The following is a 24,726-nucleotide window of genomic DNA, read 5'->3' as shown; positions in this document are numbered from 1 at the left end:
CTTATGTACTGATGTTTTACATTGTATATCCTCTTTTATAAAGCTCTTTAAACTTAAAAAAATATATAGTATACCCTAATAATGTAAAATCTAAAAATTAATACCTGATAATGCAAACACAGTTGTTTAAAAAATCCTTGTAATGATAAACCAATTGAAAAATAATAAAGCAGGAATGGAAAACCACAACCATAACATCCAAGCTAAAAAGGACTATATGGTTCTGAAAGTTTTGGGAACATCCTTAATCAGAAATGCCTGATGGCCTGCGTCACCAGTTTAAAAAAAATAAAGGACACTCTTATTGGTGAAAAAAAGATGGCAGTTGTGAAGAACATTAACATTTGTGTTAGGAGCAGCCCTCGATAAAGATCCGAAATCTAAGCTTCATGCAGATGGAAGCGGTTCATTTTCTCTGGGATTTTAATACAAGAAGCCAGTCTACAATTTAACAAATTAACGGAATGCTCTTTGCAGGAGAACTTATCCTCCCATTCTTATAAAGAATGGGAGAACTGCTTACTTTTATGAAAAGCTGAATAAGTTGCTCTTGTATCCCAGAATCTATAATATATGCGTAGTACACATCCTTTCAGAAAACCCCTCCCCAGATCATCAACAGTGCAGCAATTGTCACTTAGATTAATATATCCAGTTATTTCGTTTACTTCTGAAACACTGCTGGTGGCTCACCGGCAAACATATGTGAGGCACAGAGTATTCTGGAGCCAAGCAGCCCGGCTTTAGGCCTCATAGTGGCACTTGAGAAAGTATTGAGACTGTGATGAAATACCACAAAAACGTGGAAGAAGTATAGTGATACACAAATATTGTGTCAAAAATATTTGTTTACTCAAAAATATAGTGGGGCAGAATATAAAAGATAAGAACATAATTTTTAAGGTATTGTATATATTATTGCTTTATTTAATATAGTTTCTAATGAATATGATAGATATTATATCATTAAAATGTACTGGTATAATAATGTTTGTATTCAATTTTGTAGTATAGTTTGCAATTTATAAAAATATTTCATTAGGTATTTCTTTATTTAGCAGTGGGGTGTTGGGTTTGTAGGGATTAGTGTGGGAAGTTATTTAAAATATTAATTTATAATTTGTGTATGCAATTTAGTGTAATAATTAATACAAGTTATAGAAAGTACTTAATTGACTAATTGTTATTTTAATAAATTGTTGTTTTTAACTAAGAGCCAAATTACAATGTCGTTCGAAATGCACCTGACTGCTGGTCAGAGGCTTTCCGACCGATATTGTAGGTGTAAATTCCGACCGTCACATTAGGATGATAGGAGTCTGACTTTAAACCGGCGGATGCCCCCTAAGCATCCCTGCACACTCAAGGTGCCTGCCACATGGTGCAGGTTTGTTTACAAGCTTCCATTTTTCAATGGGAGCTTGTCCTGAGGATGTTTTCAGACTGCCGCACAAGCTCCCATTTAAAAATAGAAGTTTGCGACCACACCATGTGTGGTTGCATTCTAATGGGATTGTCAGAACCGCCGACAGGTCGGGCGGTTCTTTCCCTGAAACGGTGTCCATCGGCGGTAACTCCGACCGACATCGTAATTAGGACCTAATTATTACTTGGGTGGGCAGTTAATGTAATCATAAATTGTTTAAATTATGTTGAAATGTATTTATTGTTTTATTTAATAATAAATGTAATAATAATAATAATATTTCCATTTTTTTAATTTGTTTTTTGTAATAGTTTCAATTGTTTGTTGGCATTTGTTTTTGGAGTTGTAAGGAGGGAAGTGTATTTTTTTTAAATATTTAAAGAATATAGTCTTTATTTTAAATATGTTTTAATATTTTGTTTTGTTCTATATTTCAATATATATATATTTTTTTAACACCTTTGCTGCGGCGGCTATTCCGCCGCAGCGATAAGGGGGCGGGGGGGGGCGCGCGGCGCTCACACGCTGGTGACGGAACCGCTCCGTCACCAGCCTCGTGTGAGCTGTGCTGATGACGGAGCAGTCCTGTCATGGCCCTGCCCGCTCAATAGAACGCTCCGTGCAGGCGCGAAATCAGCGCCGCGCAGGGGCGAAATCAGCGCCGCGCAGGGGCGAAATCAGCGCCGCGCAGGTGCGAAATCAGCGCCGCGCAGGTGCATCGGGCAGGCCAAGACGGAACCGCTCTGTCATCAGCACAGCGTCACCGCGGCTGATGACGGAGCGGTTCCGTCATCAGCGTCGAAGGAGTTAAATGGGGTTGGGATAACAAATTTGATCCCTTTATAGTCCACCCATTTTGCTTATGTTCTAGTGGGAATACTAAACTTAACCTCTCCAAAATCTAACACTTTTCCTACTTTTGCATACGTTTGAGTTAGGATAGGGAATTTGTCCCCTCCATAGTCAAACACTCTCCATACTGTTGCTCAGATTGGAGTTAGAATAGTAAATCTAGCCGATCCAAATTCCATAAATTTCCCTACTTTTGCTTTGATTGAAGTTGCAATAGTAAATTTAGCCTCTCCAAGCCCAACATGTTCTCTCTGCTTTTGATTATGTTGGAGTAAATGTGACCCCTGCAATGTCCAAAATGTTCCCTGCCATTGCTCAGGTAGGAGTGAGAGTAGTGAATATCACCCCTCCAAAGACCAACACTTTCCCTACTGTTGCTCAGATTGAAGCGGGAATAGTAAATCTACCCTCTTCAAAGTCCAAATTTTCACAGCCTTTACTTACACTGAAGTAGGAACACTAATTTTGACCCCTTCTGAGTCCAACACTTTCCATACTGTTGCTCTGATTGGCGTAGGTGTAGTAAATGTAAACCCTCTTAAGTCCAACACTTTCCCTACTGTTATTTTACGCTGGAGTGGGAATAGTAAATGTAACCTCTCCAAAGTCCAACACTTTCCCTGCTTTTGCTTACACTGCAATGGGGGTAGTAAATTTGACCCCTGCAAAGTCCAATGATTTCTACACTGCTGCTCAGATTGGAATAAGAATAGTAAATTGGAGTTGGAAAAGTAAATTTGGTCCATTCAAAGTACAACGCTCCATACTATTTCTCAGATTGGAGTGTGAATAGTAAATCTAACCCCAACAAAGGTCAACACGTTCCCTGCTTTTGCTTACCTTGCATGGGGGTTAGTAAAATTGACCCCTCCAAAGTCTTTCCTACTGTTACTTTTGTAGGATTGAGAATATTTAATTTGACTCCTTCAATGACCAACACTTTCCTTACTATTTTTTACTTAGGATTGTTAATATTTACTTTTTGTTTTCAAATTATTATTAACATAAAATAATTTGTATTTTTTATTTATATTTTTATGTTGGTTTTGCATTAATTAATTTTTTTCAATATAATTTAATATACGTTTTTGATATATGTATACGTTTTTGATATATGTATGTTCGTTTTTTTATAATTAATAATTTTACAGCAAAATATTTGTAATTCTTTACATATTGCTTACATTTATAATACATATCTATTTTACAATAATGAATGTGAATATTTTATACTTAATTTTAATTATATTATTATTTTAATCTTTAATGTATAAAATAATTAACATATAATGCTATATTTAGGGACATACTTACCTATACTTGATGGTATCCTTGAGCAGTTTTTTGTGTTTTATTTCTATAGTTTACATACAAATGGCCTGATTATGATAGCGGTCGGAACGCCACTGACTGACTGTTGGTGGCGATCCGACTGCCAACAGCCCTTTGGTCCGACTGCCACTTTACAAGGCTGGCAGTCAGACCCTCATATGCCAGATGACAGACCGCCTCCTCTGCCAGGATTAGAGATCCCCGGGGGAGCAGCATCCGATAATGGTGGCAGTGCCGAGTCAGGCACCGCCACCGGGATTTGTATATCCCTTTCTGACAGCCTTTTCATGGCAGGAACACCGTCAAGAAGAGGTTGTCAGAAAGGGATATTGGGGGCCCCAAACAGAGCCTCCTTCCATCGTAGGCCAGTGAGAAGTAGCTCTGGGGGCACATGTAATGCACCAACTAACCTCCTTGCACCATGTGCCAAGCACTAAATGGTACATGGCACACAGTGATGGACCTGCTGGAAGTGCTGCACGGCAGCCACCATGCCACAGTCGCGGTTCTGACAGCTTTGCGACCGCCAGACCAGCGTTCGCATTGAAATAGGGCAGTCAGACCACCGCATGCTTTTAGGGGGTCTCCTGACTGCCGCCATAGCGGTCAGCAGTCCGACCGGGCTCTATCATAATCAGGTCCAAAGCTTGTAAAATATATTTTTTGGTTCCTGTTATTTTTTTTCAGAATATTTGTGTATCAGAATATTTTTGTAGCTGATATTTTTTCATATAAACAAGATAATATTGCACCCTCTCAGGCCAAGTGGACATCCAGTGTCTGCTTGGGAAACTCAGTGTCTGACTTAATCCAAGTAACTTGTGATGTTCTTGACAGCCCCTGCTTGTTCAGAGCACCTTTTAATTTCTATATTCCCTTCTTCTCAACTAAGGTGGTGACAGAAAGATTATTTCCAAATCGTTATCCTCATTCAAAACAGACCTCACACTCACTCTTTCTGCTTTCCCCTTGATTCAAGACTGGATGACCTACAACTGACAAAAACTAAATGAATCCAAAATTACATTTCAGCTGATGGGCTTTTCCCCATACACTGAATTGGGGTACAGCCCGCTATCCGCAGATAACGGACAGTTACAGAAACTGCAAATGCTCTAGGTTTTGGCAGTCCAACAAGTGATTTCAATAAGCTATGTGACAGGCATAAAAACATCCAAAATATAGATTTTAAATATAAAGGCCCACAAGAATGTATTAGGCACTGCATTAAGCATACGTCTGTAGCCCTTTTTTGGGGGTGGGGGGTTGGTATAGCTCAAACTCGACCCGAAGGTATCAGAGCACTTTACATGAGCACCAATTGCGTTACAGACGGACACATTCATTTTGTTAGGCAGGAGAGATTAAGTGATTTTATCATCAGTCAGTTACTACGGCACTTGGATGCAATGGACCATAGAGATATGTAACTGTAATGGTGAGGAGATTAATACAGATAGTCCCAGTAAATTGGTGCAACATTAACACCTATTATTAAGACACACATTTATTAGTGTGGATTACATACATTCTTCTTCTCTTTGTTCTTCTTCTCTGTATTATTAATATTTGTAGTAGTAGCATTAGTAGAAGTAGTAGTTACTGATGGTAGTTTGAGTAAAACTGTATTATGTAATCAAAAAAATAATTGACCAAGTTTTGTGTCATAAACTTACATATATAAAAGAGGGAATGTTGGCAGACTGGAGTATCTTGTGGACTATGTTTGGAAAGGGCTGGTGGTCTCGCTCGGCTTGAACTAGCTGCTCCTCCATGCATGTGACGTGGTGGCCCACCATTTTGACGAACGCCTTCAAAAAACAAATGGAGTAAATATAAGGAAATGTTCGCATTAGCAATCATTCAATGCCAAGTGTGAATTACAAAGGAAATTTGGTGATAAACTAGAGGTGTTTGCCAAAATACATGTTGAAAAAAACCCGAATCAATTGTAAGAACTACCGCAAATAAACTATAGTGATATTTTACTTTGTTTTTATGTTCTGCTCACAATTCCTCACAGCCTCATTCACATTTAATAGCGCTTATAATCACTTAATGAAAACATAAGGTCCTCTGTGTCCAAATGTTTCCAATGTGCATGTCCTCATACTTTCAAGCTTACATTTGATGAGAGGCAGGCACGTCTGTAACTAAAGAACCAGAGAGGCATGAAGGAGGAAATTGTTCTCACAGAGCTTCTTTTTAAAAACAGCCAGATATGAAAACAAAACTAAAACAGAGCTTAATTTGTAAAAGCATATGGGCAGGGGCCCATTTTTTTTAGGATCCTGCTGCTGAATGCCAGGGTTGCCAAATACCATAGCTGCTCAGTCTTGATTCAACCCCATCCCTCCTTCTCCCTCCCCATTGTTCCTTCCTGCTACCAGCGCATTCCGTGTTACTGTCCATCAACCGTCATGTTGCTTCTCCATCCCTATTGCCCTCCCTTTGTTGCTTTTTCCTCCCCCCTTCATTCCCCTGTGTTGTTTACTGCTCCCCACTCCACTCTCCCTGTGTTGCTTCCGCGATCAATTATACTTCCCCTGTTGCTTTCACTCCTTGTTGCTTCAATTCCAACAAGCTCACTTAAAAAAAAATATTAAAAACTCTTGTGCATTTTATTTTCATTTTAGTGACCAATCCTGCTTGAATTGGTAAGTGAAAGAAAAAAAAGTACTCACAACATTTTGTAGGCACGTGCATGCAAAGTGCACTATTTTACAAAATGATGTAGGTGGTAGCGTCAAGGCCTTTTACAGAAAAAAGCGTTGTTTGGGTTGTAAGGTGAGGAGATGGGAAGTTCCAGGTGTGTGCAAACATCCTAACCTCCACTTCACTGAACTATCGCTACGTCGTCTGCCCTTACATCACCCAACTTAAGGTATCTATCGTAGGTTAAGAATATGGCTTACCTATTTAAATATTAGCTATGGGTAGATTTAATAAAAGGTGGGGGTGGGGGTGGGGTGATGTTATCACAGATGCTGCAGTGGAGGGGAACTCGTGTTCCAAAGTTTGGTTGCTGTTCAAGTAAGATTGATTAAATGATACAAAAGGTTTGGAAATAGGAGTGTTTAGATATACTTTATTAAATCCAAGAAAATGGAATAAAACTTTTAAATAGAAATAAATGCCACACTTGTTAAGCTACCAAACAGCAAAATCCAAAGGGATTTCAAAACGATGAATAAATATGCAAATAATTTCCACTGAAATTCGGACCCAGATTTAGTAACATTTCGAGTTAGGGTTGTATCACTTTTTTGATGCAGCCCGACATAAAATGTATTTAGGGATTTAGTAAGGCACGCAAAGCCTGATTTGTGTGGCTTTGCTTGATTTACTAAAAAAGAAAAAGTAATGAAGGCCAGCGCATAGCACACATACAAAGTGGAATGCACCTTTAAGGATTTTTTTGTGCAGGAAGGTGTTCTTTCCTACTCAAAAACTATCGTGCCAACAATGTAGGAACCCTTGCAAGGGTGCCTGCATTGGCACAAGGCAACTACAAGTGCTTCAGTACGAGAAGAGAGCGGAACAGGACCATATCTCTGTAAATGTGGTGCAGTTCAGCTCTCTCCCGTTCATGCAACACATCCCAACAACTTGGTTCGATGCATTGCGTGAAACATTAGTAAAACTGACCCTCAATGTATGTAAATCGGTCCAATACTCATATTAGAATTGAGAGTAAGGTGACTCAATATGATCAACCGTAATAGAAATACATACTCTAAGCATTCAGGGAAGTAGAAAACGCTCTATTCAATACCTAAAAACAATACTCAAGCATGAGCTATATTTTACCCTGTTCCAAAGTTTCTCAACAACTGTAATCTAATGTAATGTAAGTTTTTTTTTATATAGCACAACTGTCACTCCAAGGAGCATCATGGCGCTGAGAAAATACCAGACTGATGGGAAAGCTGGTCAGCTGCTCATGTCGGTGGGGCCGGGCATTCAAATTAGGGCTTTACACCGTATGTCAGGAAGGCTATAGATCCAAGTCTTTAGTAAATTCCTAAAGACTGTGGAATGCACACAATACAACCGTATGATTTGAAAAAATGTGCACTGGCCTAAACATTACAAATTAGAAACTGAAACCTACGGCTTTACTTTAAATATCTCTAGCATTCACAGAACCAGATTAAGGGGTCGAAAGTCCGTCCGCGACCCCAGAGTAGGAGGGAACGTCCGCATGGGCTGCGGCGTTCCCTCCATGCAGATTAGGATGTGACCGCCAGGGTGGCGGTCACATCCTCTATCTTTAACATTGCGGCGGGTGCAGCTTCAAGCTGCACCCGCCGCAATGTTAAAAATGCATGCACCGCATTTGCATGCACAAAGCGGCAGGCACCGCGCGGTGTCTGCTGCTTTGTTCACGCAAATGCGGGGGGGGTACCATAGGTACCCCTCACCCCCTTCACCCAGGGGGCCCGCAAAGGGCCCCCGAAGGAAAGGTCCGTATGCTTTTCCACGGCAGAAAAGCTGCAGCGGAAAAGCATACATTTTACACCATCCTAATATGGCTGCCGGTGTCTGATAGACACCGCCAGCCATGTTAAAGCTTTTCCGCCGCGGTCGGAAGGCGACCGCGGCGGAAAAGCTGCGGACTGAATGCAGGACCCACCAGCCATCCTAATATGGCGGTGGATCTTTCTAGGCTCCGCTACGGTTTTCCCGCATCCTCTGGGCCGGCGGTGGCTTCCGCCGGCCCGGAGGATGCGGGAAAACCACAATCATAATAGGCCCCTAAGTGTCTCCTACAAGAGCTAAAACATTTTTTTTTTGCCCTGCCCCTTTTATCAGAGCTAATTTTACCTTTACCAAATTGAGTGGTAACGCTTTTTTTAATCAAACACATTCTTGGCCTTTAATAATGGCAATTAGTAAAATAAGTGAGAGTAGTTGTCCAGCAAAGCTGAAGTGGAGCACTTCTTAGATTCCAGGGGGTCGTATTACACAAGTGCCCCAAGGGAATAACGGCTGTTTGTGCCCGTTTTGCATGCCCCTGGGTACCTTTGATATTACAGAAGAGGCCGTAAATGCTTGCGCGGCCCCTTCTGTAATACAGATAGTGCTGGTAAACATATAGCACCCACGATATCATTAAAGGGTGCTTCCTCATTTGCATGGGAGTGAGGCCCCATGCAAATGAGGGAATCTCTTTGTCTTTGCGTCCATGCCGTATTACTGAGGTGGGTACAGAGGCAAACATGCAGAAGGCACATTGAAAGTGTGTTACATAAAGGTGGTGTGCTTTCATTGCATCTTCTAAATGCAGGCCTCTAAATGGATGACAGGGAGTCCAATGAATCCTCAGGCGGGTACAGTCCCTCACTGCACCCGCCTCCGAGGGGATCTCGATTCCCTTTTAAAAGTGCAGGCGGGTTGCCGACTGCACAGAGAAACTCAGAGCAGCTTTAAAACAGCAGCTCCATATTTCTCTTGAATGCACTGCCCTGGGGCCAGCTTGAATTCGCAGCTGCCCCGATTGCAGCGCACTCTTCCTGATTGGGCACACTTTCCATGTTTGCACCCAGCACAGCTGCTTTAAAGGTGCACCATGGCGCAAACAAGGAAAGTGCGTCCTATCTGTAATACGGACCCAGAAGAGAAAAACAACGAACAAGAATAATCATGAATAGAACTGGATGTCTTACATGGGGGCAACCTGCCATGTCTGAGGGAGGGTATGTAACGTTTACAACAACATTTTTACAACGCACCACCATTACAACGCAGGTATTACCACGCATACCATTACAACGCATTGCGCTGGGGGGCGCTCTAGGATAGGTAATAAGTTTAATTTTCTATCCAACACCTTCCCTAGTGTCCACGGGGGACTGGAGTTGGAATAGAAAATTATACTTACCACTATCCAGCACCTCTAAGCGCTATGGGTTGTAATGGCATGCGTGGTAAAAACCACGTTGTAAAGGTATGCGTGGTAAAAGTATGCGTTGTAGCGTCATACATCCCTGAGGGAGACTTGAAGCACAGCTCTTGGAACCTCAAGGTTGGAAAGGCATGGCTGGCTTACATTTGGAAGGTCAGCATGCAGAACATGCAGAGAGGTGTGATTGGGAATGTAGGGCAGCGGTCAAAGTGCAGTAATATGTGAACTGTGATGCTGCGCGCATTGGGGATGGGCTGAGTGAACGTGGGGACGGGATCTAAAGAATAATTTAACAAACAAAATAGTCTGTAATGTTTTTCAATCTTTCACCTTCAGGTAACTGCATATAAAATACTGCAGAGCTTAAATGAAAAATGAATGCAAGTTAGTCATTATTTGGAACGTGCTACACAAAGTATAAGGTAGGTTGTTATAATATGTGGAAAAAATAATTTTACGTTTACAAAAATGCTTTCAAAACAAAGATTCTAGTAATACCCAAACTATAGGCAGTGCAAATCTTTTTATAACACTCAGTTCACAGCTCAGCTGGTAACTCTCTTGTAACACCCTTCAAAAATAATAAATCTGTGTCACCAGTAAGCTTCAAGTGATTCCATCAATTAAAACCAATACCGGCTTCCAAGAACCCATTATATTGAAAGATTGACCAGTTGGGGCACTTTTACATTTCTTTCTGGCATGCAAGCACCCTGGAGAGAAGGCGTGTTTGGCTGTCTGCTCCTCCCTTGGTGTCACAGCAGAGGAGACTCCCTGTTTTACACCCCACCTGAAGCATTTCAACTCTTGGAAATTGGTCTCTTTTCACGAGAAGTAGGGAAACTGGTTTTATTACATTTAGAAAGTATGGAATCCTGCCCTCTTTGTCAACTGGAGTAGGGGCATGTAATGTCAGAAGGCAATAAGACGGGGTCTGCCTACGACTGCAAGGTGTAAAAGTATTGTGTTGCGGTGTAAGTTGCCAATGCATAGGTCTTTACCTCTGTAGTAGATGTGTACAGGTAAAGGTTATTGTGCACACCACTGAGAGATGTGAACAAGTACTAACGTTCATACACAGTTGACAAGATGGCTTAGTGAGTTTATTACCCCTGATGAGGAATTAAAGTGCTACCCAGGAACCCAAAGTAGATTAGTGGTGGATTAGTATAGGGAAATAAAGGTTAATAAATTGAGCGTTGGACCTGTTAGTCTATTAGTTGGATTGAATAAGATATAGGCGGGATAGATGGGGGAAGAGTATATAACGTATTATTTGGGAGAGCATTGTAGTGAAATGGGGTTTGGGATGAGTCAAAGGAGGGATGGAGGAGGGAAGAGTCTTGAAAGGGTTATAAGGGCAATCATAGTAGTACAATGAGGTTTGGGATGAGTCAGAGTGAAGGTAGAGGATATATTGAAAGAGGTAAAGGATGAGGAGACAGAGTAGTGAATTGGAAAGAGTTGAAGGGTTTTCTGACAGTAGGAGTAAAGTAGTAAATACATGCGTATGCAAAATTATAAAGAGATATAAAGTTGTATTATATAAAGTTTCATATGTACATGTATCAATAAATAGTTAGATATTCAGACTTTCAAGTATTGCAGCACATAAAGATGATTTATTTATATATTGTTAGTAATTTTTAAAAATGTTGTTTTGTTTTTTCTTTTTATATAATCTCTTTTTTCTTTATTTATTATTTATGTGTGTATTTTTATTTGTTATTTTCTCCAATATTTATACAGTGAAGCACTTATAGACACAATTAAAATGATCATAGTTACACATTGTGATAGATAAATAAATAAAACAGAGACCCATAAGCATATAACAAAATAACTCATATGTAAACCACGCAGTCACTTATATATATGCTAAGCAAAACATTATATATAATCAAAACAAAACCCTTTCAGACATAGAGTTATGCATACATTATGCAAAAAAGAAGGAGAGAACTCTGGGTAGTTCTCAAGTTTAGGTGGAAAGCAGCTCCTGTTAGAGCACTCTCAACACCAGCGACATTCTAGATCTGCTCACCTCAAATGACTGTTTTTCTATCAAAGTCTTTAAGCATAGGATGAACGCAGTCCCATCCACGCCGAGATAGAAAAGGACGAAGTCTTTGGGCAGGAGTTGATGGTTTATGACCAACGTACTACATCCCTCAGTCACCAGTTGTACTCAGCCATGCAAACTCCACTCTACATCGCTTCAACATGTGGTACCAGGGAAGAAGCTCACAAACTTCAATTATTTGACCCTGAAATTGCAATGCTGGCCATGTTTGCCAAATATTTTGTCAATGGTTGAGTGAACATCCAAGACTGTCAGCATCCTGTACAAATGAAATGAGAGAGAAGCCCCTAAGTACCAACAACAAAATAAAATGTAATTATACTGGGTACTCCTCATCCTCAAATGACAAAATCCATCTTCATTCCCAGTAATAGAATGGGGGAAACAACTATCTCAAAGAGCCAGGTTATGGCAAACAGTTGTTCCGATGATCCACACGAACATCACTACTGTACAGCACAAAAAACTCCTCAAAACTAGCCTTCACAATCATCTTGTTCTGTTATGTTATCGAATTTGTACTTGTAAAGTGCGTAATTGACTGGGAGGGTATCCGGGCGGATGTACGACAGTGCAACGCGATCATTTTGATCGCGGTTTTCACAACGCAAGTCTTTACAACGACTTGCGTTGGAGGGCGCTGGATTGAGGATTAATATGATTTTCTACTCCAACTCCAGCCCACGCAACAGTAGGGAAGGTGTTGGAATAACCATCCAGCGCAAGTCGTAGTAATGACTTGCATTGTAATGGCTGCGTGGTAAAGATCGTGCGGTGTAAACACCGCGTTGTAAACGATGTTTCCCATCTTGGTGCTGCAAATTCATGAGGAGATGGCCCAAGACCTAAGTGAAGAACCAGGTCTTCATTTGTCTACAGAATGCATGAACTGAGGAAGCAGCTCTTATGTTCAGGGGCAGGTTGACCCAGGCTTTAGGAGTGAGGCACGAAAAAGCATGACTTCCAGTTTTAGGTTCTGCCTATTACCCAGGATATGTTATGTTATTTGGTATTTATAAAGCGCATAGCTACTCCCAGGAGTGTCCCGGTGCTAAGAGAAAAAAACTACGGTTCTAATAGAAAAAAACAGCTAACAGAGGAACACCCAAAGCAGAAAGCCAGCCGAAACCTAAAGTTGGAAAAGCCAAGTCTTTAATTTCTCCCTAAAGATGAGGAGGTCCTGTACTTGTCTAAGAAAGAGAGGTAAGCTGTTCCACAAACGAGAGGCCACCACTTGAAAGGATCTTTCCCCTACCCGAGACAGCAAGACCTTAGGAGTAGAGGTCAGAAGCTGAGCAGATGACCTCAAGGTATGTTGAGGTGTATAGTGTTGAAATCTTTCCCTGAGGTAAGGGGCCCCTATCTTGTGAAAGGCTTTAAAGACCCGAGCCAATGCCCTGAAAAGGATTTGTTTCCAAACTGGAAGCCAGTGTAAGGAAGACAAAAGATGGGTCGTGTGTGTCCTAGGTCCTCCCAAAAAGATGGCCCTGGCCGCTACATTCTGGACCATCTGCAGACGGCTAGGCAAGTCATCTGGGAGGCCCAGGTACAAGGAGTTTACGGAGTCCAGTCTCGAGACCACCAAGGCCTGCACTACAGTTTTTCTGTGAGAGACTGGAAGCAGTTGGAGAACATTTCTCAGCATTCTCAATACCCCAAAACAGGTCCAGGCTATTGATTGAATCTGAGCCTTCATCGAGAAATCAGCATCCAATTTGACCCCAAGATTTGTCACAGTAGTAACTGGTGATGAGGGGGGAGACATGTCTGGCGGCCACCAATTGTGCCATGCTTCATAAGGGCTTGAGCCAAAGAAGATAATCTCTGACTTTTCAGAGATGCACTTCAGTTGGTTTTGTCTAAGAAAGAGAATACCTCTGAGAGACAAGTGTTGATCGCATTGCCTTTGAACTCAGCACCCTTCTCGCAAGTGAACAGCAATTGAGTGTCGTTCGCATACAATACTATTTTGGCACCGTACTTCTCGGCAAGGAGTGCAAGAGGGGCCATATGCAAATTGAACAAAGTTGGGTTCAAAATGGAGCCCTGTGGAACCCCAACATTCATGGGAGGGATTGCGGTGGTAAAAGGAGGGGATCAAATGGTTTGTAGACGGTTGTTTAAGAAGGAGGTGAACCATCTCAATACTGTTCCTCACATACTGCCCTCCCCCAGTCTATGCAGTAGTCTGGTGTGAGGCATGGTATCGAAGACTGCAGAAAGGTCCAACAACACTAAAACCGCCTTTCCTCCTCTGTCCAGTATGGCTTTTATAGTTTCACCAACTTCTAATTAGGCCATTTCCTTGTTGAAATTGGCTCTGAAACCCGACTGACTCGGATGCAGAAGATGGTTGGCCTCCACGTACTACGTGGTGACTGTGTTGACATATTTCTCCAAATCCTGGGAGAAAAAAGGCAACAAGGAAATACGCCTGTAATTACTGGCTACCATAGGGTCAGCTGAGGGTTTTTTCAAGAGCGGGAGAATTTTAGCATGTTTCCAGGTCTGAGGCATGTGCCCCTCGTGCAGACCGGTGTTCAGGATAAAATTAACGGCAGGGTTTATCACTTCTGCAATAGATGTCAGTACTTTACCAGGACAGGGATCAGATGGTGAACCAGACTTGAGATCCTTCATGAGTGCAAGGGATTTTTCCAATGTGATAGCAGGAAACTGCGTAGAGGAGAAATCGGTGTTACGGCTAGCATCGGGGGGTAAACAGTGGCTGCTTCTAGTGCTGGCAGCTGAGCTTCAAAAGAATCCTGAATGTTTTTAATTTTATCATGGATGAAATGGGCCATAAGGTTAGTCCATTCACTCGTAGGAGCAAGTGGGCATCCAGTGGCAGTTGGAGATGAGAAATGTTTTACAATGTTGGAAAGTTCTCCACTTTTTTTCCTATAATGATCTTTTAAAGCCTGCTTATAAACGACTTTATCAGTAGATTTGTAATTCGCCCGCCAATCTCTTTCAAGGAGTTTGCACGCGCTTTTGCTTTTCCTAAGGGCTCCGTAAACCAGGGGGCAGAGGCTCGGTTAGTTTAAACTGCCCTCGAGGTCGGAGGGGCAAGTTCTAATGCACAGAGTTGAAGCCAGTGCTCTAAGGAGGGCACATCCCTCTCAAGGATCCCGCTAAGGGGAATAGGGTAATGACTCAGTGCACTATGCATAGCCTCTGGGGAGAACAGGTGGAAGGGCCTAAAACTATTGGTGCGTGCCTTGTCATGCAGTTGGGGCCTGTCTAGCTCCCTACAGACTCTAAAACCTATCAAGCAATGGTCCGAACAAACTAAAGGGAGGGGGACATCCATTTCAATCAGATTAGATGAAAAAATCGGATCCAACGTATGCCCTTTTTTATGAGTGGGGAGGCAGACATATGTGCTAGAAAGAGTCCAGCTGTGCGGAGGTGTCTGGTTGGTTTGTGGAAGTTGATGCAGCTGTTGCAGTATGCAATGCCAATGCTTTATATGACTTTGATTGAGAGTGTGAGGAGGTCGAAGAGAGATCTTTTGTGAATGGGAAGTCAGTGGAGCGTTCGAGGTGCATGGTGATGTGAGCACCAGGTGGGAGTTTCAGAGAGACACTGGCCGCAGCATTCTGTATGGTCTGGAGTTGTCTGGTCAGTTGAGCATTGATTCCAGCATAGAGAGTATTCCCATAGCCCAGTTTGCTGGTGATGAGAGCATGGGTGATGGTTCTGTGAGTTCTGCTGCGAGTTTTGCGAGCAGTGGTTCTGGGTAAATTGGCATAGATTCATCAAGCGAAATAGCGATCGCAATAGCTGTGAAACAGCGATTGCAATTTACGCTCCCGCAACTCATCAACTACAAACGCAGCAAATAGGGAATTCGCAAAGCAAACAATTGCAAATCCATTTGTCAACCCACATTGCGATTCCTTAACAGCGATTACCCACATTTTCTGCAAAAAATATTGCAAATTCGCAAATATATTGCGAACTCGCAATTATATTGCGAATTCGCAAATCAAATCGCAAATCAAATTCATCATAAATCGCAATTTCGAAAATACCCAAATTCGCAAAAAACGAGTCGCTATTTAAGGAGAAGCTAAACCAGGTGGTAACCATGAAGTCCAATTGTGAAAAAAAAATTGCAAACAAGAAACAGGTGTAGGGTAAACCAAACACGCTTAAGGAGACTCAGTGGGAGCATGAGGAAAGTCACAATGCCACGTCTCTACATCGTGGCAAGGCGGCTGAGGCTCCACGCTGCAGCCCAGAACCGACGCAGGATCCAGGAGCGCATCTTCCGGCTGCGGATTACACTCCTGGGACAGACTGAAGAGGAGATTTACTCAAAATACAGGCTCAATGGGGCAATGATAAAGAAGCTCATCAGAGACCTTGACCCCCTGATGCAGCACCCAACACGGAGGACCAATGCCGTGCCCACCCATGTCCAGGTCCTGTGCTGCCTGCACCTCCTGGCCTCCAGAAGCTTCCAGGAGATAGTAAATGTAAATGTATTTCGATTTATATAGCGCACGAATCACCCAGGGGTCTCAAGGCGCTTGCTTAGGGAACCCATCCTGGTATTCCCCTGTGAGATACCCCGGCAGGGTATTCACAAGGTGAAAGCCAGGCATCCCGCCGCGAGGGGCCGTAGTGGAGATTAAGCAAGCTATTGCCCAGAGTCGCAGAGTGTGACCCCGTGAGTCGAGTAGGCACCAGAGCGAGAATTGTCGAGTCCGTGGAATTTTTTGAGCCCGAGACCCGCCGAGGCAGGGAATCGAACCCTGGTCCACGGCTGATCTCAGCTTCCGGGTCTGCCGCCTCTAACCACTGAGCCACGCTTCTCCACAAGATAGTTGCATATGCAGGGGGTATATCACAGAGTACCCTGTCACGCTGCCTACAGAGTTTCCTAGACGCCATGCTGAGCCGGATCCATCACTACATCACCTTCCCAACAACCCAACAGGACTTAACGCAAACTAAACTGGACTTCTATCACAACGCCCATTTCCCCCATGTAATTGGCTGCATTGACTGCACCCACATTCACATCTGTCCACCCGCTGAGACCGAATACATGTACCGGAACCACAAGTCATACCACTCCCTCAACATCCAGATGGTCTGCAATGCGAAAACCATCATCACAGACATTGTGGCACAATACCCAGGGAGCACGCATGATTCGTTCATCTTCCGCCACAGCGGCATACACACCCGCTTGGCCAGGGGTGACTTTGGCGAAGGACATCTCCTAGGTAAGTATACATGCCCACATACAGTATGTCAAGACCATGTAGCTGCGCATAACAGGCACTGACCCTCTGCTCCTATCCTTCAGGTGACAGCGCCTACGGCCTCCGTGAATACCTCCTCACCCCATACCTCACCACTGCTACACCACAGGAACGGCGTTACAATGCTGCACACATACACACAAGAAATGTCATTGAGCGAACATTTGGCATGTTAAAGAGTCGATTCCGCATCCTCCACAAGACTGGCTGGCCCTCAAATACCAGCCTGAGGTCTTCTGCCGCATCTTGGCCGTGTGTGCCATACTCCACAATATTGCCACCAAGCGGAAGATACCTGTGGAGGTGTCTGGTAGTGAGTCGGAGGGGGACAACCTGCCACTTGCACATGTGCATCATGCACGCGGGGAGAATCCTGCTGAAGGACACAGGCGCCATAACAACATCACACTGAACTATTTCTAGTGCACCCATACCCCTCACACAACACTGCACTCATGCATGCCACATGAATTAATGACATGAGGAAGATTTGTGTTCAAAATAAATTCCTATTTTTGTGTTCAACAAGCCCTAGATGTGGTTTAAATCATCAAAAAATATTACAACTGTATTGCGTCATACAGGCTCTTGTATCCAGAACAGGCGTGCGTGGTTACATCACCATGGCACTGCCGGTAATGTTTAGTCAGTCACTGGCGCCTCCTGCCGGACGCACCCTGTCACCTCTCCAACTCCACGTTGGGAGTGTCCGGCCGTGATGCAGCACTGGGCCTGGAACTGCGGCGCCTTTCTGGTAGCACAGGCACAGACAGGCTGCTCAGGCTCGATGTTCCCTCACTGGCATCATCACCCCCCCCTTGCATGGCCATGGCCGCACACCTGTTGATTCTCAACTGCGGTGGTAACCTGCTCCAGAGCCCTTGCTACATCTTGGCAGCATTGTACCATCTGTAGCTGCATGGCCAGTGACCTGCGCAACAGTTGTGATGTGGCATTCCCAATCATGTGGTTCGACCGGTTATAGGCAGATAGCCGGGTCAGCAGCTGGCGATGGCGTCGGCGGGTGATGTCCTGCTGTGCCACCATCAGTTGGTTGTTCTCTTTCACTGCAGCAATTAGCTCCTGCACACTTTCTGTCAGCTGGTTGATATTGCGTGCAGTTTTGTGCAGCTGCATGGTTGCCATGTGCTGTGCCTTCTTGCGGTGCACAGCAAGCATTCGGGCTTCAATTCCTAGCCCTAGATTTTGGGCCTGTTGCTCCCTGTCTGGTCGTGTGGCCACGGAGCTTGCTGCCTCAACCGGCCGCTTGCCTGGGACCGCACAGTGGCTGTGTGGCCTGTCGGCCTCCTGGGTAGTGGTGGGATCTGGTCCACTGCCATGCGTGACGCCTGGGGTGGTTGAACTCCTCCTATGGCTGCAGGGGTGGCCCGGTGCGTTTGGGAAGGTGCTGGTACTGGTGCGGGTGCAGGTGCATGTGACGGTCCAGGTGCTGGGGCTGTTTGGCTCTCTCCCTCCGTCTCATCTGAAGTCTCCACGGTATGGAGTGCCTCGCCATCTGAAGTCTCAGCATCTGCAGCACCTGTGATGTGAATGAGTGCATGATTAATGATATGATTCTGGCACCTAGGATGTAGCAACATACATGCAGGCTTGCATTCCCTGACTGGCTTTAGGGGTATGTTTCACTTGACTGTTCTGGCTGTGTGTGGCTATCAGGGCACAGTGTCACACTACAGGTCCCACAATGCAATTAGGAGTTTGTGAGGGGCAGGGATGCATTACTGGGGTTACCAATATGGCTTGCTCTGGGGGCATGGGCATTGTTAGGGGACGGGGTCGCAGTTGCATGGCTCTTACCTTGTGATTGGTGTGTGGCTCGGGAGGTGTCCAGCTGAGTGACCCCACGCAGGCTGCAGGGTTGATGGTGTCCTCCACCAAGTCCTCCAGTGGTGTGTTTGCGGGAACTGTGGACTCTCCTCCTCCCATGGCCAGTCTCTCCCCCAGCCTCTCCACAATGCGGTCCTTGGCACGGCCTCTGAGGTTGTACCACCTCTTCTTGAGGTCATCGATTGACCGCTGTGTCACTCCTACGGCGTTGACCTTGGCCCTGATGCGCAGCCAGATGCACCTTTTGGCAGCCTCGGGCACCTTCCGGGAAAGCTTTCCGAAAAGCTTGTCATGGTCCCTGCTGACTCCCTCGATCAAGTACTCCAGCTCTTGTTCGGAGAACTTGATTTTCCACGTCCTGCCAGTTTCACTGGATCCTGCTGCATCCTGGGACGTTGTGGTTTCAATGTGCGTCCTGTCTTGGGACTGCAGGGTGTGTCTCCTGGAGCTCAGTGCTGTGCCTCCTCCTCTATCCAGCTCTGTGTTCCAAATGAGTCATGGAGCTGCCTACTTCCTGGTTGTGATGTCATCATTGTGCTCAAAATGCGACTTCCCGTTTTTGCGATCTCGCAATCTGCGAGATCGCTATTTACGAATTCGGTATTTGCGAAATCGCAATTTGGGGTTGGGAAACAGCCGATTCTGGGATTTAATAGCGATTTTGGGAAATTCGCATACGGCGATTCAAAGAGAGCCAGGAGGTAGTGCTTAAATAAGAATTTGCCATTTTGCCATGGAAATTCTGCTTCTGTTCGCTTTAATAATCATTTAAGATTAATTTAGTTTAGAGAGCACTAAAATACTTCCTGTATTTGCTGTAATCAGTACATTTTAAAAAGGGAAAGATACTAATTTTGCTATTTGTTTGCTATTTTTAATCACCAAGAGATTAAAAACACTTTCATGTCAATAAAATATTGGCAAGTTAGCAACCCCAAGATAAATGCTGGGCCATTGAAAGGTCAATACCAAACAAAGGGTCAGACTGAGTTTCTAGAAAAAAATCGCTTTGAAACTTTTTCAAACGACATTTTTTTTAACTAAATACTATTTTTTTTAACAAAATACATACCTAATGTCACGGTAAAAATGGCTAACTGTTAAAAACTAAACATATATATATATTGCTTTGAGTACAATTGAAATGATAAAGTATCTCTAAAAGATACTTGGCCAAAGAAATAGCTAGGAATCCTTTTCAAAAGGGGTGGCCTATCCAATTAAGCGGGTGGCTTAAAACATATTAACTTAAACCTTGTGTTTTGTGCAATTGTCATCTGACCAGTATGTGGGTGCCTCTATGTGACTTTTCTTTTATTGCATTCAGACATATTATACGATACTGGCAAAAATCAATCCAGACCTATTGCCTTTAACAATATATATTACCAGTATCAGTAAATGTGTTACAACAATTATTTTGTTATGAAAAATTATAATTGGAAATGTTTCTAATTTCTAAATTTGAGACTGTGAATTAAACATCAATAATATCTGTAGAAGTGGCAGTGGTCCTTTGAGTATTTATATTGCTCCTATCCTCCCTTTCACACCACTTTCCTCTACAGTATCTCTCTCTGTTAGTCACTTGCACCCTTCTCCTTCAACTGCCTTTATCACTAGTCATCTCCTTCTACTTCCTCACTGTCTTTTGACTTTGTCTATCTGCATGGACCACCTAGCATAACCACCCCTTCACCATCTCTGTTTCTTCTTGTGGGTACACACAGCTTTTTCTCTCCAGTTTGTGCTTTCAATATTTTCACAGATATTTACCTTCTTCACACACTTTCACATAAAATTGTAATTATGATTGTCACGTATGAACACTCTGCTGAAAGGCCAAGGATTGGATGAGCATGTAGTTTGAACTGGTTTATGATACACTGACACTGTCCCGGCGCTAGTAGACATGCCAACAGAGTGCAGAAGCTAGGCCGTAGAAGAAACAGCTAGACCCTGGAGAACAGAAAAGTTTTAATGGCTTTACGAAAGGACAGAAGGCAATCAAGACGGCGAATGTGCACAGGGAGGGAGTTCCATAATTTGGCAGCAAGATACCGAAAGGACCGATCCCCTGCTCTAAGCCGCTTCACCCGGGGGACCACAGCAAGGAAGTGCTCGGCCGAGTGCAGCTGGCGTGTAGGTACATAGGGAATCAACAAATTAGACATAATCTCAGGAGAAGACCTTTTCAGAATTTTAAAAGTCAGAAAAAGTACCTTAAATTCAATCCTACGGGGCACAGGCAACCAGTGCAGACGCTGCAGGGCACCCGTCGCAGAACACGTTCTAGGGAGCCGCAGAAGGACTTGGGCAGCAGCGTTCTGCACCCTAACAAGACGCATAACTTCCGCCTTATTGGCTCCCAATAAAAGAGAATTAACATAGTGCAGCCTAGACAAAATAGTTGCTTGGACTATCAACTGACGGGTGGGGGAATCGAAGAAACCAAGCAAAGGTCGTAATCCTCATAGGAGACCGAAGCAGGAACCCGCGATCTTCTTGGTATGCTCTTGGAAATCCAGCTTGGTGTCAAACCAGACCCCTAAATTTTTCACGGCCAGCTTAGGGGTAGGGGCATCACCCATAGAATCCGGCCACCAATGTTTGCTCCATAGTCCCTTATCTTTCCCCACCAACAATACCTCTGATTTGTTCGCATTGAGTTGCAAACAATTAGAGGTCATCCACTGCGCAACCGCAGCAAGGCCAGCCTGAAACTGCGCGGCATCCCGAGAGTGGTCTTCAGGAAGGGCCACCACCAGCTGAGTGTCATCAGCATACAAAATCACAGTCAGACCTTGGGCTCTTGCTACCGCAATCAAAGGTTGCACATAGAGGTTAAACAGGACCGGGCTTAACGCTGAGCCCTGATGCACCCCCTGCCCGATGGCATGAGCATGGGAGAGGAAGGGGGGGGCCGCGACCTGAGATGATCTGTCCGATAAAAATGAACGGAACCACTCCAGGGCCGGACTTACCACCCCCACCTCTTCTAAGCGGCGCAAGAGGATCTTATGGGAGACTGTGTCGAATGCCGCACTGAGATCGAGCAGGATGAGAGCCGCAGTCTGTCCCTCGTCCAAGATGGTACGAAGATGTTCACACACTGCTACAAGTGCGGTCTCAGTGCTATGGCCCGAGCGGAACCCATTCTGGGAACGATCTAAGGCGTCAATATTGCTTAGGTGGCCAGAGAGGGTGCTATTGACATGGGCTTCAGCAATTTTTGCGACCCAGGGTAGCAGGGATATGGGCCGAAAGTTTTCTGGCTTAGCAGGGTCAAGACTGGATTTGTTTAGCAGGGGGAACACCCTCGCAGTTTTCCAAGGAATAGGCACTCCTGCTGTAGAAAAGGAGGAGTTCATGATCTGGCATATAGGTGACAGTAGCACAGACAGAGCATCTCTGAATTGGACAGGTTTCATGGGGTCAATAGGGGAGCCCGATTTGACCCTCTTACTCAGCGTAAGGAATTCGTCATGGGACATAGGAGGGATAACAGCTAACGTAGTAGTGGGCCGAGAAGTAACAATGGGAACAAAGTCCGTAGGGGCAGTAGAAAAGGATTTGTAGATGGTCTCAACCTTTTGAACAAAGAAGATAGCCAACTCCTCACATTGTCGCTCAGACGTAATACATGCTGTAACGGGATCTCTCCGGGTTTTAAAATTGTGGAGTATTTTAAAAATGCTTTTAACAGGATTGTTGCTGGCCTTAATCTCCTTAGTGAGAAAGGACGAACGGGCCTGATGTATAGCCTTTTGATAGCGCTTAATCGCTTCCTGATGAAGCTTTTTTGCCCCAGGATCATATGCCTTTCTCCAGCGTGTTCAAGCTTTTTACAAGAACTGCGTAAAGCAGCCAAGGAGTCATCAAACCAGGGATTAGACTTTGAACAACGGCCCTTCGACCATTTGGCTGGAATCAGAGAGTCTAGAGCTTGGAGTATCCAGATACAGAAAGTGTTATAAGCTTGCTCGGGGTCAGTGTCAAAAATAGGGCAGGAGGATGTCAGAATGGAACAAAGATCTCTTATGTTAAGTTTATGCCAACACCGTCTAAGAGTGGCCTTAAGGCTCACTCTAGGTGTGACCGTGAAAAGGGGAACAAACCCCTCACAGTGCCTTTAGTTTCAATTCCAATGCTCTTGACCTTGCCCAGTGTCTGACTGGCCTATAGAGCACTCAGGTAGTGCTCTCAAGGTCAGGCGTGATAGGTCAATGTGTCGACTGTTTTTGGAGGTATGAGGGCTTATTTTACTGTCTGATAGTATCAGGGAAATAAACAGTAAAAACCGTTCTATCACAAACATTATCTGTAGCAAGCTCAAATACATGCACTCTCTGACAACTTGAAAAACCCCTATGCAATGTGTATTTACAAATTCATATCTGCCCTATTTGCAAATGTGGGCTACTTTCTTAGCTACGGTTTGCTAATGCAAGAATTATTTTGGTGCCAGGCCTACTTTCTGTCCCAGCCTGACCTTGGCTATACCTATCATAAACACCCATTCACAACCTGAATTCACCCAGACACCTAGAGGCGACTCAGTTCACAGAATGTGCTACACAGGAGTCACACGTTGCCACAAAAAAAGACTACACAAAAACATTGTCTGGAAAAAAAGAAATACTCTTAGGCAATGCAAGATGAAGTAAATCTTGTGAAATGTAAACGGGACTGCCTCACTGATATGGATTACCTTATGGGATTTTACAGTCACTGTTCAGAAATCGATCATAGTTTTAGCATATTAAGTGAAGAACATAAATGTAGGGCCGGATTTAAAAAACCTTTTTTAAAGTCAGGGCTTTAATAAGGAATTAACTGGTGGTCGTGCCCCACTTAAGGCCCCGAATATACGTCTAACTGAAAGTTTCGCCTAGGTTTGAAAACCTCATTGCACCCACTGCAAAATTCTGAATTCCAATAGTGTAGTGAGGATGCCTTGAGCCCTGGTGCAAGCGAGGAAAATGATCGCTTTGCTGTTGGGGTCGTAAAATATATCAATTATCTGGGTTCAATGGGTACTTCTGTGCTCTGGGCCCCGGTGTCACTGCACCTGCAGAACCAAAGGTAGCTATGCACCTGCTGGATTCATTAATGAAGAAAAGGCAGTGAGCAACTCTAAAGTTCAATGCAGTTTCCTGCAGTCCATTAATTCATTTCAAGAAACCTTAAGCTCTCCTCCCACTATTCAGAAAACATTTTATAAGCAAGACTCAAATAGCTAAAGACTGCAAAACTGCAGCAAGGTTGATGCGACAAAAGCTGGCAGAGATCTGGCACCAAACACATTCCGCAATTTGGACTTGTGTAGAAAGTACATAATGTTCCTCGCAGGACTTTGAATCAATAACGTATCCTTGCGCCAACAGTAAATGTGTTGTCAATGCACACACGCCTGCTGGATGATTCCAACCAATGGGGGCCTTTGTGCACTGCAGATGTAACAGTGGGCAGAGCTTTTTAATAGTTAAAATGTCTTTTCAGAGCGAATGCCTGAGTCGATGGGTGCAACTGGCCCCATTTTATCACTGGTCTTACTGTAAAATAGTAATCTGCATACTTTTCAGCATTCTCCGACTTAAAAGTGGCAGAATTTTAAAGGTTATATAGGTAACCGAGTGGCATGATGATGGCATTTAGGTGAAAATGACATCATGGGACCTTAGGTCTTATCATGACATCACAGGAAATCACATTACAGAAAAGTGAACACATGTCAGAAGAACTAAGTGTGGTTTTTGATTCAGATGACACTGTGAGTAATAAATGGCATGACGTAAATGACCGGCTGTACAGTATGGTAGCCATCTTTACTATTACTAACATATCATCAATAGAAAGCTTATTAATACAGTGCAGTGTTGTCAGATAGTAACTCGAACAACTACTCCTGCAGCTACTGCAAAGCCTGCATTACAAGGAAATATTCACCTTTTAGGAAGTTGTTGGTAATTCTCTTCCTACTGTTCAATTTGCGGCT

At 43.9% G+C, this 24,726-nt stretch overlaps 1 protein-coding gene across 2 annotated transcripts in view; it reads right to left on the bottom strand.

Moving 5' to 3' along the window:
* Positions 1 to 24,726, bottom strand: part of BCAS4 (breast carcinoma amplified sequence 4) — a 413,107-nt gene that overhangs the window by 131,087 nt on the left and 257,294 nt on the right. For both annotated transcript variants that reach the window (XM_078652042.1, XM_078652043.1), the window contains exon 4: positions 5,287 to 5,421. In XM_078652042.1, coding sequence (XP_078508168.1) covers positions 5,287 to 5,421 — 135 coding nt within the window. The remainder of the gene's footprint in view (positions 1 to 5,286; positions 5,422 to 24,726) is intronic.

This window comes from Lissotriton helveticus, chromosome 7 (assembly GCF_964261635.1).
Source record: "Lissotriton helveticus chromosome 7, aLisHel1.1, whole genome shotgun sequence".
NCBI classification, from domain to species: domain Eukaryota; kingdom Metazoa; phylum Chordata; class Amphibia; order Caudata; family Salamandridae; genus Lissotriton; species Lissotriton helveticus.
This window is presented reverse-complemented; position numbering and strand designations above follow the sequence as displayed.